General features: G+C 43.6%; 2 protein-coding genes across 8 annotated transcripts in view; one reads left to right on the top strand and one right to left on the bottom strand.

Moving 5' to 3' along the window:
- Positions 1-7,315, top strand: part of reeld1 (reeler domain containing 1) — a 9,802-nt gene extending 2,487 nt beyond the window's left edge. For 2 of the 3 annotated variants that reach the window (XM_084343395.1, XM_084343393.1), the window contains 4 exons: positions 2,265-2,474; positions 3,141-3,441; positions 3,548-3,708; positions 3,798-7,315. In XM_084343395.1, the coding sequence (XP_084199521.1) occupies positions 2,267-2,474; positions 3,141-3,441; positions 3,548-3,708; positions 3,798-6,487 (3,360 nt within the window). In that variant the 5' untranslated portion in view covers positions 2,265-2,266 and the 3' untranslated portion in view covers positions 6,488-7,315. Of the gene's footprint in view, positions 1-2,077; positions 2,475-3,140; positions 3,442-3,547; positions 3,709-3,797 lie in introns of those variants that run through there. The other variant, XM_084343394.1, reaches the window with a different exon arrangement.
- Positions 2,434-17,927, bottom strand: slc10a7 (solute carrier family 10 member 7). 5 transcript variants are annotated; one of them, XR_014621351.1, is made up of 14 exons: positions 17,628-17,927; positions 16,979-17,232; positions 15,323-15,405; positions 15,074-15,210; positions 14,077-14,152; positions 13,913-13,951; positions 13,769-13,804; positions 13,102-13,185; positions 12,807-12,972; positions 12,477-12,528; positions 12,254-12,327; positions 12,018-12,163; positions 10,653-10,826; positions 2,434-2,452 (listed from the first exon to the last, which is right to left on the bottom strand). XR_014621351.1 is itself a non-coding variant. In XM_084343409.1 (14 exons), the coding sequence occupies exons 2-13, from the start codon at positions 17,076-17,078 to the stop codon at positions 11,711-11,713; spliced, it is 1,014 nt and encodes a 337-aa protein (XP_084199535.1). In that variant the 5' UTR covers positions 17,079-17,232; positions 17,628-17,927; the 3' UTR covers positions 8,205-10,826; positions 11,684-11,710. The 5 variants fall into 5 exon arrangements, 3 of the variants coding, with proteins under 3 accessions (XP_084199535.1, XP_084199534.1, XP_084199536.1); XR_014621352.1 differs by lacking the exon at positions 2,434-2,452 and adding an exon at positions 6,249-6,312; XM_084343409.1 differs by lacking the exon at positions 2,434-2,452 and adding an exon at positions 11,684-11,731 and having other exon boundaries at positions 8,205-10,826.

Raw genomic sequence — 17,927 nt, 5'->3', positions numbered from 1 at the left:
TATTTAAAACTTTCACTCCACTAACAATGATTCCAATCACCAGGAAAATGCTGAATATCAGATAAATGGTCGACTATTGAAAATTTCAGCAAACGTCATGGGGATTTTTTTTAATGACAGTTGAAATACGGGAAAATGATCAGTTCTGCAGACGACAGGCCTTGTTTTGTGTCTCAAATCATACAAGAGTAGGTTTCCAGAGACAGTTTAGCCTGGGCTAAAGCAACACTGGCAATCCTACACTGTGTGCTCTTGTTTTGTACATAACCACAATGAAAAACAGGCTATTTTGCATTTCTGTTTTCTGGCGATTGTATTTCTTGTTATACCGAGACCAGTTTTTACATTTCTATTTTATAGTGAAAAAAAGAAATGCCTTGTATTTTAATTTAAATTGTGGGTTGATTTAATTTTTGCATCATAAAACAGAAAATCAAATAACCACTCAGAATATTAAATGACCGAAAATGTACAAGCGAGAAATGTGTTTGTTTCATGATGGCACCCCCGAGTAACAAGGCAACATCGTAATTTCTTTTGTTATTATAGGGTTGCATAGCAAAATTAGGGTTCATTAACTCCTTTATGCTTCACAAACATAGAACATAAATACAGTTATTTATACACATATATACATATATTGTGTAATTTTTAAATTTGAGTCTGAGTGTATGTAAACAAAAGCAACAAGATGGTGATGAAAATAAGCTCAGGCTCTTCACATTAAAAGTTTAACATCTGGTAAACACTGTCTATCAACAGGTCTCTGTAAAGATGTTCTAGGATGTTTTGGTGGAGACAGGACTCTGTAAAGATGTTCTAGGATGTTGTGGTGGAGACGGGTCTCTGTAAAGATGTTCTAGGATGTTGTGGTGGAGACGGGTCTCTGTAAAGATGTTCTAGGATGTTGTGGAGGAGACGGGTCTCTGTAAAGATGTTCTAGGATGTTGTGGTGGAGACAGGTCTCTGTAAAGATGTTCTAGGATGTTGTGGTGGAGACAGGACTCTGGAAAGATGTTCTAGGATGTTTTGGTGGAGACAGGACTCTGGAAAGATGTTCTAGGATGTTGTGGTGGAGACGGGTCTCTGTAAAGATGTTCTAGGATGTTTTGGTGGAGACAGGACTCTGTAAAGATGTTCTAGGATGTTGTGGTGGAGACAGGTCTCTGTAAAGATGTTCTAGGATGTTGTGGAGGAGACAGGTCTCTGTAAAGATGTTCTAGGATGTTGTGGTGGAGACAGGTCTCTGTAAAGATCTTCCTGGATGTTGTGGTGGAGACAGGTCTCTGTAAAGATGTTCTTGGAATGTGTTGGAGGAGACAGGTCTCTGTAAAGATGTTCTATGATGTTTTGGTGGAGACAGGACTCTGTAAAGATCTTCCTGGATGTTGTGGTGGAGACGGCCTCTGGTTTCCTGTTGTTTCTTGGCAAGCACTATACAAATAAAATGTATCATTGTTATTATTATTTTGCCAGCCTTAGTCCCATTTGTCCATTGTATTTTCCAGTGACTGGACATTAGCCAGGAGCAGCCTACAATCCAAGCTGGATTCCATCCAGCTCCACTTCCATCTTCCTCCACTTTCTCTCCTTGTACGTTAATTTAACAGAAGACCTGCAACACTTAATTCTGAGAGTGCATTTAGGGCAGGCAGTAAAATTTGGGCACAACGATAACTAATCGTTTGCAAACATAACATCAGTAACAAACAGTCAAATCTTGTATGAAGCAGTTATTCATAATTTTATCAGCGCAGACAGCTGCACTGAGACAATCAGCAGCAGCTACTCAACACAGAAGCCACAGACTCGTAACCACAATTAGCTTTACAACAAAAGTCTCCTTATCTTATTTGCAAACATGAACACATATCTTGTCCTGCACCTCAGCTTGATCAACAAGCCACAAAACAAGCATTTACCAGGCAACAGTGCACTGATAATTTCAGTTTGCTGCTGCTCAGCTGCAGCACATTAAACAGCACATAGTGATCTTATCTGCAAATGTCATGGTTAGGTCCAGTAAGATGCTGGTGTGGCCCTTGCTTCAAAACTAACACGCTGTTTGCCCACAACATACAGGCTACAGCCCAGATGTTTTTACTCTATGATGCACTCAGCCTGAAAAAGCCACAACTCCTTTTACTTCATTATAACATGACATTAAAAAACATTATTTTAAAAGGGAATGTGTGAATGAGATTTTAGTTGTACTCGTCCAGTAAATTGTCTCCACTGTGTCTCTTTGCTGTGTTTGTGTGTAGAGATGCAGTCCATCCTCCACTGTTTCAGGGTGGTTGTGGTCTTATTTACTCTGGCTCCATCCACCCTGTCATTCTCCCATGGTGCCAGCCACGCCTCCTGTCGTGAGATGATTCCCGGACACATCCGCGCTCAACCCCTTGACCCGAAGCAGAGCCACATCACCCTGCGCACATCCGCCTCTTCTTACCTGCCCGGACAGTTAGTAACAGGTAGTGGATAACTATTATTCAACTTGTTCACTAGTTAACTAACTTAGTTCCTTATGTCAATGCACCTGACTGTACATGTTTTAGTTGGTAAAAGTAACGTCAGATTAACAAAAGTAAATAAGTAAACTATCGAATCGAGTAAGTTTAGTTTATTTTAAGAAAAAACAGGAAGAGGAAATACAGTCCTTTCTATTTCGGCAGCGACCTCAGTAAAATTTACAGCAGCAAAAAAGGAACTTGGATGAAGTAATAAAAAATCTGCATTAAGAAGAAGTCAGGGTGGACAGTTGGGTTAAAAAATAATGATTTCAGGAGACGCAGTAGTAACCAAAATGTTTTCTTTAAACCTAGTCTAGTACTTTTCGACCCTGAACCATACTGTGAGCATACGAGACACCACCTGTCGCTGGTACACTACATCGGTCATGTTTTGAGAATGGTGATGTTTTTCGGAATCACTGGCAATCAATCAATTCAGGTATAACGATGTGTTGGAAAAGAAGAGTGGGAAAGTGACAAAGCGAAAATAAATCCATTATTTAAACTTATAAAGATAGTTTTTTCGTCAAATGGTCGAATCGTCTTGTTGTAACTTTTAATTGTAACAACTTGTTATTATTTAATGTCTCTTCTTCTGTTTCTCTGAATCCATACTCTTATCCCCAGTAACCGTCCGAAGCTCTCGGGACTTCATGGGTTTCCTGCTCCAGGCCCGCAGTGCAGAGGGGGCCGAGGGCAGGGCTGAAGACGGGGTCAGGGCGAGGACTGGATTTGGGGCTGGGGTCTCATCTACAAGACTGGGCCCGTTGCTGGTGGGTGGTTCCTGGGCCATCACTCCCCCTGGCACACACACCCTGCACTGCCTCTCGGAGGGTGATACCCTCACACACTCTGACAAACAGCTGAAGAGAAACCTGTCGTTTGTGTGGAGGGCTCCTGATAGACCGATGGGCGACATCAGGTTCTAGTAAGTATGAACCTACCAGTTCAGGGTTGTCATTGACCACAACCTAGTCAAGTACCATTAGGAATCTTACTGTAATGTACATAACCCTCTTTGTCTGTCATTCCAGCGTCACAGTGGTGCAGTCTTACTTTGTATATTGGGCAGGTATTGAGTCAACAGTGGTGCATGATGGGAGTCATAGTCCTTGTTGTGGGCATAACATCACAGAGATGGATGGAAGCAATTCAATTTTTGTACAACAGGAAGATGAAGTTACTACTCTGCCAGGTACGCACCTTGTGCAATGATGAGCATACATATCAAATGTCCTATTCGTTATTCCTCCGGTTATCTAAAGTTTGTTTGTTGTCGCACAGCTCTCAGAATCCATGGAGCATCAAACAAGCTAACAAATGAGATGACCCACCCTGCTTCTACCCCAGTGCCCCCTACAACAACAAGCAGTCGAATAAGAAGCTTCAAATCTCAGAAAACACCAATAGAAGTCACTCTTCCACTCTTGGAGATGAACAGCTCTGCAACTTTGGCATCCCTTGGAGTTCACCATGAAAGGAACAGCCCTTCGTCTTTCGTTTCTCTTGAAAATCCTTCTAAAGGCAGCGGGACTAACACTCATGCAACGTCTGGATCCCTTTTAGGTGTAACTGAAGAGGCTCAAGAGAGCCCCTCCTCCAACCTTCCTTTTATAGCCGTTTTCTCCTCAGCTGAGACAAGAGGGATGGAAGCAACTGCCTCTCCTTTGCCCAACATCACAGTGCAAAACTCACCCAGTTTTCTTACCCTCATTCCCATTCCCTCCCTGAACGGTGGCGAGATCGAAAGAAAAGAGGCAAAGATGAAGTCCCCAGATCCAAAACTGCCCACTGCTCCTGAAACAAAAGGAACAACATTAAATCCCGAAACCACCCCCACCACAGCTTTATTTTCAAGCAATCACAGCTTCCACACCACAAATCTCCCAAGAATATATATATCCAAGAATCCAAGAAGATCAATCCAGGCCCAAACTAGTTTTGAGATTGAGAGTAGTTCATCGCAGCCTTGGCTGACTAGCATAACCAATTCCAAGGTGAGTCCAGTCAAGGATGAAGTTGGTAGAAAGTCCATGCTCCACTCCCAAACCTATCTTCAGGTTCAAACTTCTCCATCCAAGACTTCTTCAAGTTGGATCTTTCCCTTCATCCAGAAATCTTCATCTACGCCCTTTGCCAAGTCCCAAACTCCTACACCAAACCTTATTGTCCCATTCAAATCTCCTACCCTTCGGTCCTTTCTCCAGTCCCACACAACCTTATCTGTTCCCCAGGGCCGCCCCATTTCCCACCAGTCCATTTTCAGCAAACTCCTGAATGTCCTTTCCTACTACCAGCCCATGAGTGATTCACCCAAACGTCAGCTTGAAAACAGTACATCTAAACCCAACACTAGACAAACCAGTCCACCTCACCCTCAGGTTAAAACAACAGCACCTTTAAACAGCCCTCTTCAACCTCAACCTTTGAAGAGTTTCCCTCAAGCCCTGCCCCAATCGTTCCTCACTCAAACTGAAGATCAAACTAGCCTTCAACAGACAGACCAGTCCCAATATGATACACCACCTAAGGCTTTGAGAATCTCCCCCCAAACATGGTCCCAGCCCCATTCCCAAACAAGTGCACCACAGGCACACATCTTTGAATGGAAAAAAACCTCAGTAACTCCTCTATCCATCAACCCTCTGCCCTTCACATCAAGGTTTGACCCAACCTTAATGCTTGATAAGGCTAAGGGGAACAAAGATCTTCAGGCTCAAGCGGAGATCGAAACCATGAGCCCCATTTTTGCCTCAATTCCCTCAGTCACTCCTTCTCCTTCTTTTTCTTCTTCTTCTTTGCCTACTTCATCCCTCGTTCACCGTGGTTCCACCACGCCTCTTCCTCGCACTGGAAGTTCAACCCTGCTGTCCACAAAAACCTCTTTCGCCCATGCTACTTCCTCATCTCTTCCCTCATCCTCCTCCATGAAGAAACATCCCAAAACAGCTCCAGTCCTTTCTGCTCTCCCTTCTCCTTCCCCAATTTCCATTCCTCCTAATTTTTTCCCCACCGAAACTTCCTCACTTTCTCCTATGCCATCCTCAGTAGCCTCTTCTACCATACCTTCCTTGCACATCTCCCACTATCCATCGTCAGCTCCCTTCTTTTATTCAGTCCCTCTATCAACTTCTTCTACATCTCCCTTGACCTCCTCCCAGTCTATCACAAGTTCAACCTCACCTACGACTTCTTCTGCCACCATTTCCCCATCCCTCTCCTCCATAGCCTCATTTGCTTCTTCCATTTCTGCCTCATCCATCTCTACCTCTACCTCAACATCTTCTTCCTCCTCACTAGGTCCTTTATCTTCCCCCAAGTCATCTACCACCTCTTCTTCTTTGGTGTCCTCCCAGCCTACCTCCTCTCACCCAGAACCCTCCCGAGCTCCCCGTCGCTCTCTCTATCACGCCCTTACTTCCACCTCCTCTCCTGTGCCTTCTCAACAACTCACACGGGGTCAAATGTTGCTAATCCAGAACCGCATCGCATCATCTGATCCTGAGCCCAACGACTACTTTCCAACACCAAGAACAGTGGTTCACCCACACCCAGAGCCCCATCCAAACCTTGACCCAAACTTCAAACTAAATCTTGGCCATGGGTTGAAACCAAACCTTCCCAAGATTGATACTAAACCCAGACATCCCTCCAATCACCCTGGAACTCCCGACAAGGAAGGGAACTATCCAGACATTATCCCCAGACATAGCGCCTTGGAGCTGGGCATGCTTCTGGGCTGCTCAGCTGGCTTGGGCATGCTGCTGGTGGTCGGGGTAAGGTACATGTACCGTCAAACCTGTGGCAAACGGACAGAGGTGACACTGAATGACAGGGAGAGAGAGTATGGGAGAGGTGAAAGAGGGCTGATCCATGTCCAGGAGTGTGGAGATTTGGTCAGAGTCCGGAGACTCAGAGACAACAGTTTTGTGCTCCTGGCAGAGTATGATATACTGACACCACCTGGAGACTGAGATACTAGCTGCTGATCTAGTTAGTTTGAAATACCAAAGTATTAATGGTACTAATGAATTGTAGCATTATGTTACTAACTGAAAAATACAAATAAAGTCACCTTGTCATTGGGAGCTAGGTGCATGCCTTTTGAATTTGTTGGTAAGTATAGCTAGCTTACAGCGTTCTAAAATCATGACCACAAATGAATGAAACAAGGTTGTTTTTATGTATTTTACCCCACTAGCTTTGAGGCTTAAAGGAACAGTCCACCCAAAAATTTAAATTAAGTCATCATCTACTCACCCCTGACATCAAGACAGTGTACATAGGGACTTGTTTAAAATGTACAGAAAGGCCCAAATGCCTGCCATACAGCTAGTCTGGCATAATCCAAATCTGAGTATTCATTGCAGCCTCTAGGGGCAATTAGCATGTCAGCAGGAGTGTTTGTCTTGTTTTCTAGAGATTTTTGCTTGGAACACGTTTAGAAAACTAAAACTACAATCTGCTTCCCGATATAAAGGAGATTAACAGACAACCTTAAGATGACAAACACCATTTGGTGGACACTTTTTGTTTGTTTTTAACGTGCATCAGAAAGATAAATAGACACGGTTTCAACAGACACCACCAGTGCCACAGGCTGTTCTTTCAGCTCTATGATTGTATAATTACATAACGTTTTAATGTAGAATTAGCATGCTGATTTAGCATGCTAACAGGTAACACTGTGATCAAGATTTTGTCCCACCAATGTTCATGTGCATGTACTGAAATCACCAAAGACCACCGAAACCTGCTAATCACATGACTACTTCATCTTTTTGTAAATTGTCATGTTAAGTCACATGGATGCATTTAATAATAAAATATATCTTCAGTATTATACAAGGTGTAATTCTTTATTTTGGCTCTTTTTGTAGGTTTTATGGATGGCAGTGCTGGTTGCTTAGTCATTTCACATCCCGTGGTTGTTTGTTAGAAACAGCACAAGGCCTCTAGAGTCTGTTGGCAGAGATTTCACAGCCTTATTTTATCATTACTTCATCCAAACGATGGGACAGAAGAGCCATCTGTCCAAAAACAGTCGTGTCGTTGAAATGAATGCACTGCCAATATTTCCCTGAGTGTTTTTCTGCAGTTAGATCAGATAATAAATACAAGGATCTATTCAATATTTTCTGTATGTAAACAGGCTGCGAGGAGGAACGCTGATTACAAACATGGATGTGACAAGTCAGACAAACAACTTCAACGCACTTATCTCTGGAGGAGCTGATTAACGTCTGGGTTTCCAGTGGGCAAACTGTTCAGGAGTGTGTAATGATAAAGTGAACAAATACCTGGTCCACTTAGCAGCACACAATCATTATTTAAAACTGTCCTTCAAGCAAAAATACTCACACCCTTTACACAGATATAAGAAACTGAAAAAAAATCCTGATCCACATGGTAGCATGTTGCAGAAAAAAGAAAAAAAACACACCTTTTAAGGTTTAAAGGTTTATTTCCTTACGTTTTTTATATATTTATATAAACAAGTAACAGAGCAGACCCATACATACCCTGATGAATGTATTTCCCTCCCCAAATACACTGCTGGCATAACAATCACACTGTAAACAGACAGAGGCTGACTGTAAACTCGACCCTTACTGGACGACCAATGAAATTGTGCTGTATAGGCTTCATTAACCTCCATAGTAACAGTGGCTGACTCCGATGTGTTAGAGACGAATAAATCCCCAACAACAAGGCTGCAGTCATCTTCATCTCAGGTTGGGGAGATGTGATAACTCCCCTTGGTGCTTTTCACGCTGCACTTATAGCCCCGGGCTAAGAAAGCGTTCACACTGACACGTTTCATAGTGGGCTAACCCCGACCTTAGCCGAGGTCTTGCTGGCCCTGCTCAAGAGCAGGTTAGCCCCGACTTTGTGGGGTTGTCCCGAGAAAATCAACTAAACACGGGGCTAAAGTAATCAGAGTAGTTACACAACATCCTAGAAAATTCAGCTTCACTTCAAAGCACTTGTGTGTTGTGTGACAGTTAACCCAGGGCTAGCAGCAGTGCAGTATACAGTATGTCACATGAAAGCCCTTAAAGGTGTCAATAAGAAGGCCCTAGGGGAAACAGAATTGACATAAAATACCAGAAGTAAGGCTCCTGCAGGTAGTGACACCAACAAATAATTACTGTAATACAGCCCCTGAGCAAAGTCACGCCCTTGTATTGTACATTTTCCATACACATGTGTCAGAAGTTAGCTAACATTGGCTAAAAATACTGGGATACTTGTATGAATGGATGGAAAATCATGCTCTTTCATGGATGTCATGTGTTGCAGCTACAGTTCTTATTGGTTATTTGATTACAAGACAGTCACGTCTGGGTAAACAACTGGCTACCCTGGCAACTTGTTTTACTTCTGTTGTCATTTTCAGCCGTTACTGTAGCATTTAAAGATATATAGTTTAACACTGTGGTCTGACCTATCTGACATTTCTGCTGTGTTTATTTAGGTACTGTGTTGCTTTGCTAACGTCTTTGATAAACTGATGTACACAACAGCGACAAAATTTATCAAATATGCATTTTAGATGAATGAGATGCTCTCAACTAACATGGAGTGCAGGGATTTTCTACCTGGAAGTTGTTGTCAACAAACACTGTGACTGGTTCTACACAGGTAACAATCGGTCTGTTGGTTGGTCCACTTTGGTTCAGACTGAAATATCTCAAAAACCACTGGATGGACTGTCATGACATTTGGCACTGACATTCATTGTGCCCAGATGATGAAGCCCAATCACTTTGGTCATCCCCCGACCTTTCCTCTAACACCACCAGTGGGTCAAAGTTTTTAATTATCCTGTGAAACATCTCAACATCAATAGAGGGATTGTTGTAGAAAATATTCTGTAGACATTCATGGCTGCCAGAGGATGAACTACTTAGACTTTGGTTATCATCTGACTTTTCCTTCAGCGCCAACATGAGGTTAAAATTCTTAAGTGAAATATCTCAACAAATATAAGATGGATTGCCATGAAATTTGGCACAACGAGGGAGCTGGATTAGCAAGATCACGTAATCATGTGACCTCATGAATCCATCTTGCCAGGCTTCAAGCTATGGGCTTGAACCAATCAGCGTCCTTTGAGGAACTACTGGCAACTATGGGTGTGGTTAAGGTGTTAGAAATGACTGTTAGTTCAAAATCACTCAAATGTTTGTATCTACCGAGCATTGTTTTATGACCACACATCACCAAAACGGTTGGCATTTTCACTGCTGTGCTTTGGGTTTAGCCATTTAGTGTTAGCATATTAACACAAAGATGGTATTCATGGAAAACATACCTGCTGTTAGCCTGATTATTGTGAGATTTTAGTTGGTGATCAGTATCATATGACTGTGTCAACCTCACCATATCACAGACTTAGAACAGGGTATCATCTACATACAGGTTAATACGTAGAACAAAGAGCAGTTTCAGCTCCGTAAAACGTATTTTCTCTGCTCTTTACTGTGCTAGACAACGCCTGTAAGCAAGGAGCCCACACCATAATCTGGCTTCCTTGCTGATCCAAGTTAAAACGTTGTGGAAAGGAGTTTGATCAAGAAAGTAAATCAAGCAAGATGAGAGAAATAATCTGCAGCGACTCACAAGAGCTCACAATATTTTGCCAGCTAAATTAGACTCCTTTACTCAATGTCCATGTCATACCTTCATCATTAGGAAAGATAATGTTTTAACTCAACACCATCATCTTAAAGGCGTCACCATAGGACTGTTTCAACAAACACACATGTTAATTAAGGAAGTGTCAAAAATCCAAACAGTTCTCATTATTACTGTATAATAAATCAGATAATCCAGCATTTGTTTGTTTCTATCAAGAACATAAATGTAACAAATGTCCACACTTTCTGGCAGTAACAGCTGGAAGAAAGAAAGAGTAGAAAAAAGTAGAAAATAGCAAGAAAATTAAAAAAGACTGGTCCTGGTAACTCCAAACTTCCTGTTTCATTTGTTTGTAAAAAGAAACAGCTGACCTAGTTTACTTCATATAAAAATAAAACTTGTACTTTTGATTCTTTTAAATATAAAAGAATATATATGATGGAAATCTGAAATATCAGTTTTTTGTTGACTGAGAATATCGAGATGAAGGCACACCTCGTCCACTCCATCAGGCTGAGGTCTCTGTTCATTGGTTGTAATAAGGCACATACGACTGTATCCCTCCACTGCAGTCCACCATCACAGCACAAACTCAAACGCTAGTGCAGAAACACCAAAATCTTCATTTCAGGTTCGTCAGATGGGCTGAAGAGCCGACAGTTTCACCGCCTGAACAGAAAGAGAGGGGAAGAAGCAGAAAGTGTAGAGTGAGAGATTCAGATAGAACAAAAACAGAAGACAGAAAGTGAGGAACAGTTTAATCTTCAGGGCTAAAATGTGACAATTTTCAAAGGGAGTCTGGTGAGTGAATCCACCGTCACTGCCACCAACAGGCAAATCTGACAAAACACAACAGGAGGAAGAATCCTGGAAGTTTGAACATTCGCTGTGTCATCTGTCTCCACTGGTACTGGTTCAGTTGTTCATGTCAGTCAGACAACTTGAACCACATGTGATTGGCATTTTCCAATTTTGTGACATTTTATAGATTACTGATTAAAAAATTTACCAACAGAAACTGATAAGTAGATTTTATAACATGAAGAGGTGCATCAAACATAATTAAGTCACATTTTTTGACAAAATTGAAACAATGAAGATTTAGTAAGATATTTTTCATGGTTTTCACACGTTCTGATTGATGATTTACAGTAATTATCTGTCATCTTTTTCACCCTCATCACACCCACCACCATCCGACCAGGACAACACCACTGGCGCTTAAAGCGAAGCTGGTGAGTTTGCAGCAGTGAGTCCAGCAGCTGAGTCATGCAGATTGTTTTCCTGACAGCAGAGGAAGCTGTTGAGCTTGTTTTTAAACACTCTGCACACAGATGGAGAGGAGTTCAAATCATATCATCTCATAGGTCTACAGTGGTGGAGAAGCTGCTGGACACACTGTCCACAAGCTCACATGAGCACAACAGATCTGCACTTTTGATAATGAACGGCAGGAAGAAGAATTACAGGTTTCCTTTTAATAGAAAAGCTTAATTAAGTGGCTTTGGCGTCAGTTCTCTACTCACTCTGGGGAGAAGTGTTGGAATGTGGCCCTATCTCAACAACAGACTAGACTGTAGGAGAGGAGACAAGGTGAAGAGGTTAGTGTTGGAAACCAGCTGACGAGCTCAGGAAGGAGACGGCAGCAGTGATCCAGTGTTTGTGTTAACCAGTGTCTATGTGTGTGAACCAGTGTCTCCATGTGTGTGAACCAGTGTCTCCATGTGTGTGAACCAGTGTCTCCATGTGTGTGAACCAGCGTCTCCATGTGTGTGAGTAAACTAGTGTTTATGTGTTTGTACCAGTGTGTGTGTGTGTGTGTGTGTGTGTGTGTGTGTGTGTGTGTGTGTATGCGTGTACCTTCTGCCGGCTGGTCATCCAGCTGCGGATGGTCGGTACGAGTATGGAGCCGAGCAAGATCTGAGCCGGATGGTAGATCAACAGCGGGACCGAGATCAGAGAGAGATGCTCGTAGCCTTCAAACACAATCTTTAACATGGGGATACCTGAGAGGGGGGGGGAGAGAGTGAGTTGCAGTGCATGTGTGTGTGTGTGTGTGTGTGTGTGTGCATGTGTGTGTGTGTGTGCGCACATACCCAGAGTGAGAGACTTGTGTGTGGAGCAGAACACGATGGCGACCGTGTCTGCAGCACTGAATCCTGAGCCCGACCTGCAGAGACAAACAGGAAGTAGGAGCTCATCAGTCGCTCTGTGTTGTGACCTCTGACCTCTGACCTGCTACTGCACTTATGTAAAATGGTTCAACTACAGAGGAAGAAGAGCTGGAGGGTAAAAGAGGAGGAGGAGGAGGAGCCTCACCTGGTAGAAAAGGCAAACGTGAGCAGCATGAAGCTCACCTGGATGGAGAAAACTGCAGAGAACAACAAGAGAGACACATTTACTTTCCTCGAGGTTTGAGGTGATGAGCAGCTGAACCATCCTGTCGTCACCATGTATCTAATGAACGTTAGCGCCGTGCTGCTGGGAGCTCCACTTCAAACTCTCCCAGAACACTGGATCACGGTACTTTAACAGAACCAAACTTTTTTCAGTGGTTGATTTGAGTCTTTTACTTATTGATCCATGGGACGGTGTCGTAAATAAAAGAAACTTCCTGCACACACACACACACACACTCAGTGTACTGACTGATGAGGACGACCAGCAGCAGGCTGGTGGGGTCCAGCTCGATGTTGGGGTTGCTGAAGGTGTCGCAGAAGGTGGTGTAGATGATCATGAGGAGGACGGCGCTGCTGACGGTGCCGAACGGAGGCTTTCGCCGCTCCAGACACTCCCTGAGGAAACCACGACACACCTGCACACACCGAGGACAGATTTATCACACAACATCCAGACATACTGAACTATTTCTGTATATACACACACACACACACACACACACACACACACACACACACACACACACACACACACACACTCCTACCTGACCCAGGATGAGAGGAACCACCACAGTCATGAAGAGCTGAGAGAAGATGGAGGAGAAGGGAACGGAGGAGGAAGAGCCGAGCTGGAGGAGGAGAAGGATGTGAGTCAAACAAACACAAGCTTCACACAGTTAATTCACTTTATTTACATTATTTATTCATCTCAGGTACAAACAACCAACAGATTTAATTCAGTCTACCTGCACTAACTGATTCTGACTCCCTCTTTTTGCTCTGTTTTTGGTCTCTACCACTCCCATAGCGCTGTGTTTGGCAGCTCTTTTCAGTCTTAAAAGCTCTTTAGATCAACGTACACTACGATGTACAGCAGCAGCAAACATAGTGACAGACCAGCTGGTGAAAACAGTGAAGCATTTAGCAGCTAAAGAGCCAGATATTTCCCTCAGGAGGTGGTGGAGACCAAAAACGGAGCTAAAAGAGAGAGAAAATTGGATTTACATTCATCAGGTGGATGAAAAGTTACTACTCCAAAGTAGGGCTGTCATTATCGTAACCAAACCAGTTCATGACAACGACATTGTTGCGACATCTAAAGGAATGTTTTAATCTTTATACAGAGCCAGGCTAACAGTCCCCCCTTCCTCCAGTGTTATGCTAAGCTAAGCTGTGTATTCAGTGCATTAACACTCAGCAGGTTTGACTTACAAACAGCAGCAGCAGCACTGGAGTCACTATGATTCCCTGCAGGACAAAGAGAGACACGATTACAGCTTCGGCTCCCCACAGAGCTCACACTGACGTTTCATCCCCGCTCGACTCCTTTAAAACTGCAGCTTCATCTCAACTTACCAGGAAGCTCCCGAACGCCGAGTTAAAGATGGCAGCAGCCTGGAAACACACGAACACGGTCAGACTTTTTAATATCACGACTCAAACACCGGAGGATAATGAGGAGTGTGTGTGTGTGTGTGTGTGTGTGTGTGTGTGTGTGTGTGTGTGTGTGTGTGTGTTACCTCGTTGCCTCCGACAGCCTTGGTGAGAATAACAGCGGATGAGACCGGAGGGGGCATGCAGCTCACCGTCTGTAACCTAGGCAACCACAGGAACAGGATGAAGAGGACGAATCATCATCATCATCATCTGTTTCTATATATAAGAACATTTTCTCTCCTCTGACAGCTTCCTTCAGAGGTCAGAGGTCACGGTCAGAGCTCACACACACACACACACACACACACACACACATATATGGGTAATATTAACAATACTAATAATAATGATAATAAAGTTTAGCATGTGGGACAGTTAGCATGCTAACACGACAAACAAAGATCAGCATGTTAGCATTGACATAATCAGAATGTTAGCATGCTAGTGATAGCATTTAGCTCAAGGTACAAGTAAGGAAGTACAGCTAGCATGGCTCTAAAGTTGTGTTGGCTGAAAGTGTACACACATTTGTTGTATTCATGACTGAGATGAAACATTTCATGACTAATAATTGTCATTGTTTATGTGTAGTTTGTCCACTGTATTGTAATCATGTAACTAAAATATCAGCGCTGCAACAAATTAATCAATTTAGTGGAAAGAAACGTCAGAAAATAGTGGTTTTCGTTCCTCAAAGAGCCGTTTCATAGTTTCATAGCGCCCTCGTGTGGTGTGGAGTTTCATCAAACAAAGAGACATAGAGAGACTTCTGCTGCTGAGTCCGTCTAAAGATCATTTTGATTTGAGGGAAACTCAGCAAGTCTGTTCAACACACACACACACACACACACACACACACACACACACACACACACACACACACACAGCCTGCAGTAGCAGTGAATGTGGGTCTTTGTGTCCGAACATAACTCGTCCTTCAGGTACAGTAAGGCAGGAATAAAGGGTGGCATTCACACACACAACCCCCCCCCCCCCCCCCCCCCCCCCCCCCCCCACACACACACACACACACACACACACACACACACACACACACACACACACACACACAGATCCTACCCTCTGAGCAGCCATTGGTCGATGGCGGTCAGTGCGAGCACTCTGAGCAGCAGCCAGACGGCCAGAGGGAAGAAGATGAGCGTGAAGGACTGAACGAAGAGGTGGAGCCGAACGTGAAGCAACGCGCTGGTCAACTCCTGCAGACAGAAGAAGAAACAGAAGAAGAAGAAGAAGAGGAGGAATAACTTAATCACTCTCATTAATCTACAGGTTAATTATCTATAAACGTGACTGTCTGCCGGCTCTTACCTCTGTTTTCAGCGACAGGCCGCTGTTGAAGAAAATGAGCGAGACGGCGAAGTACGCTATCGTGATCTCCGGCTTCAGTGGACCTGAGAGAGAGGACAGAGAACAGTGATCACAATCAATTATTTACCACTGTAACCATGGCAACGGTCCTGTATCACACTGTGCGACTCAAAAGACTTCACAAAGTAATAAATGAATAATAATCAAGTCACAATAATAAACGTTTCTGCAGCTCACGATGCCAAAATACACCGTGACAGTCTGACTCCATCTGAGAACGGCAGTCAGGACACAGCGCTGCTAATATAATTTATAAGATTGTTATTATATTAAAGATTATTTAATATAATATAATCTTAATATAGTTTTATCTCGTCTTATCTTGTGTCAACAGTTATTTTTATCTGTGATATTTCTGTTGAAATCGATAAAGTGTTTCTGATTCTGACTGATTGTCGATAATAAACAAAAATCGCAGACTTCCTATCTTCCTGTACTCACTGACTTGTAATAAGAGACGGCAGCTATCGAGGAAACCTTTATGTTACATGATACTTCTGAACAAAAGCACTCAGCTGTTTGATGCTGGAATTTACGAGGCGCACCTGAAGGCAGCGTGCACAGTAGCAGCAGGAGCTTATCTAATCTGCAGGATAACATGTGAAGGTGTGACTGATCTCTGATTACAGTGAGTCCACCTATCAGTGATGGTTGTAATCACCACTTCCAGGTGAAGTCATCACAGTGAGCTCCTCCTGGTGTCACCAGGTGCTCACAGGTCAGGTGCTACAGGGTCACATCACACCTGACATCATCCACCGCTGGGTTTAAACAACAGTCAATTACAACAGATGATGTGAGCCAATAACATAGTGTCGTCGTGCATGCGCACACGGGAGCGCGGAGCGGCGATTGACACCCAACCGAGGGGTGTGTTCAAGTGTGTGTGTGTGTGTGTTGACATACTGCTGAATGCAACGTGTCACTACTGCACCAGGTAAGGAAACACACACACAGGAACCACTGTGAGGGCGAGCCCGTCAGCCCAGATGCGCCTCACTCCATCTTCCACACGATGACTGACGAAACTCCATTTAGAAAATCCTTAAATCTACAGTCACCTTCCTCTTTGACAGCCATACCCATTAATTATACCACTACTTTATACGATAACATAGCTAATGAGATTCAAAGATCACTTCGGCACACATCATGTTCACGAAGTAACACGTATTTAAATACTAAATCAACATTTTGGATTAATGAGCTTGTATTTCACACTGTCTCCGTCTCAGCGCGACGGGCAGAGCAGAGTTGACCAAAGTCTAAAAGTTGTCAGTTTGTTAAAAGTTAAATGGAGGCTGGTGAAACACTCCCATGCCGAATTTTTCAGCGGCTCCTCACGGTTAATTAAATATATCAGTTATTCCTCTAAGAGATCAGAAGTGCCTGTCAGCAAACTGAGAAGATAAAGAGGGGAAACTTTTACCAAGCCTGGCACAGATACAGCACAGGGAGCCCTGCTGTGGGTTAATATCTGACAACTGGTACCGGTCGTGTCCACATGCAGATGTTTGAGTGTCTGTGCTGAACTTCAGTGCGTGTTACGACCTGATGAAAAGTGGCTGAGCAGATCCCGAACTCCGACCCACTCACCTCCTCTGACACCGACGCTGGGCTGCAGTTTGGCCGATAAGATGACCAGAACGATCCCGATGATGAACCACTCCTTCCGGACCCTCGCCAGGAGGCCCATGTTTCGGTCCCGGGGTTCACCGGATCACCGCGCCGGGCCCCAGTCACACCAGCCGGACCCAAGTTGTACAACTCCCGAGCCTCTGCTCCGGAGGGTTCCTGTCACACAACACAAGCAGAACCAGCCGAGCCACTTCCGGACACATGGGCCGCGGCTGCCGTAAAGACGGAAGGAGAGGCGCAACCGGTTTTTAAATTACCGCATTACAGCTGAAAGGAACCATTAATTACACCATGAATAAAACATAAATAAGGTTTTATAAAGAAAACAGACCGTTTAAGTTGAATTAATGATGTAGTGTATAAATAATAAATGTACTTAATTCCTAAAATGCTAATTAAAATAATTATAAAAGAATATTAGCTCATTATTTGTAGTTTCCACACATATGAAGTCTTTATATTTATTTTCCTTTAATCACAATGTGTATTTATATTTTATGTGTACGTGTCTCACGCTTTTCTGATTCTGGCAACATTCAACAGCACGGTACATTAATGGTTTTATAATCCACACACAATAATACAGTTGCTGACAAGACGTTCAGACCTTCATCCTCCTCTTCGTCATTTGTTTCTGCTCCACAGACACAAACATGAACATCTGCCTGTCTGGTGTTTGTCCACCGAGGCTCCACCATGAATCAGACTTGGCTCTGACCTGTTGAGGCGAGGACACAGGTTCTGACGGTGTCCTGTGGCGTCTGGTACCAGATCTCTTGAGTCCCGTGGGTCGCGTGGAGCCTCCGTGGATCAGACTTGTCTCTAAGATCTTGGAAATGTGGAGGCTGCACTGTCCTGCCATGAGGGGGTGTACCGGGTCTGTAATGCTGTTGGGTCGATGGTCCAC

This window comes from Pagrus pagrus (assembly GCF_965226575.1).
Source record: "Pagrus pagrus genome assembly, chromosome: 22".
Classification (NCBI taxonomy): domain Eukaryota; kingdom Metazoa; phylum Chordata; class Actinopteri; order Spariformes; family Sparidae; genus Pagrus; species Pagrus pagrus.
The sequence above is the reverse complement of the archived record's forward strand: the minus strand, read 5'-3'. Positions and strand labels throughout refer to the sequence as shown.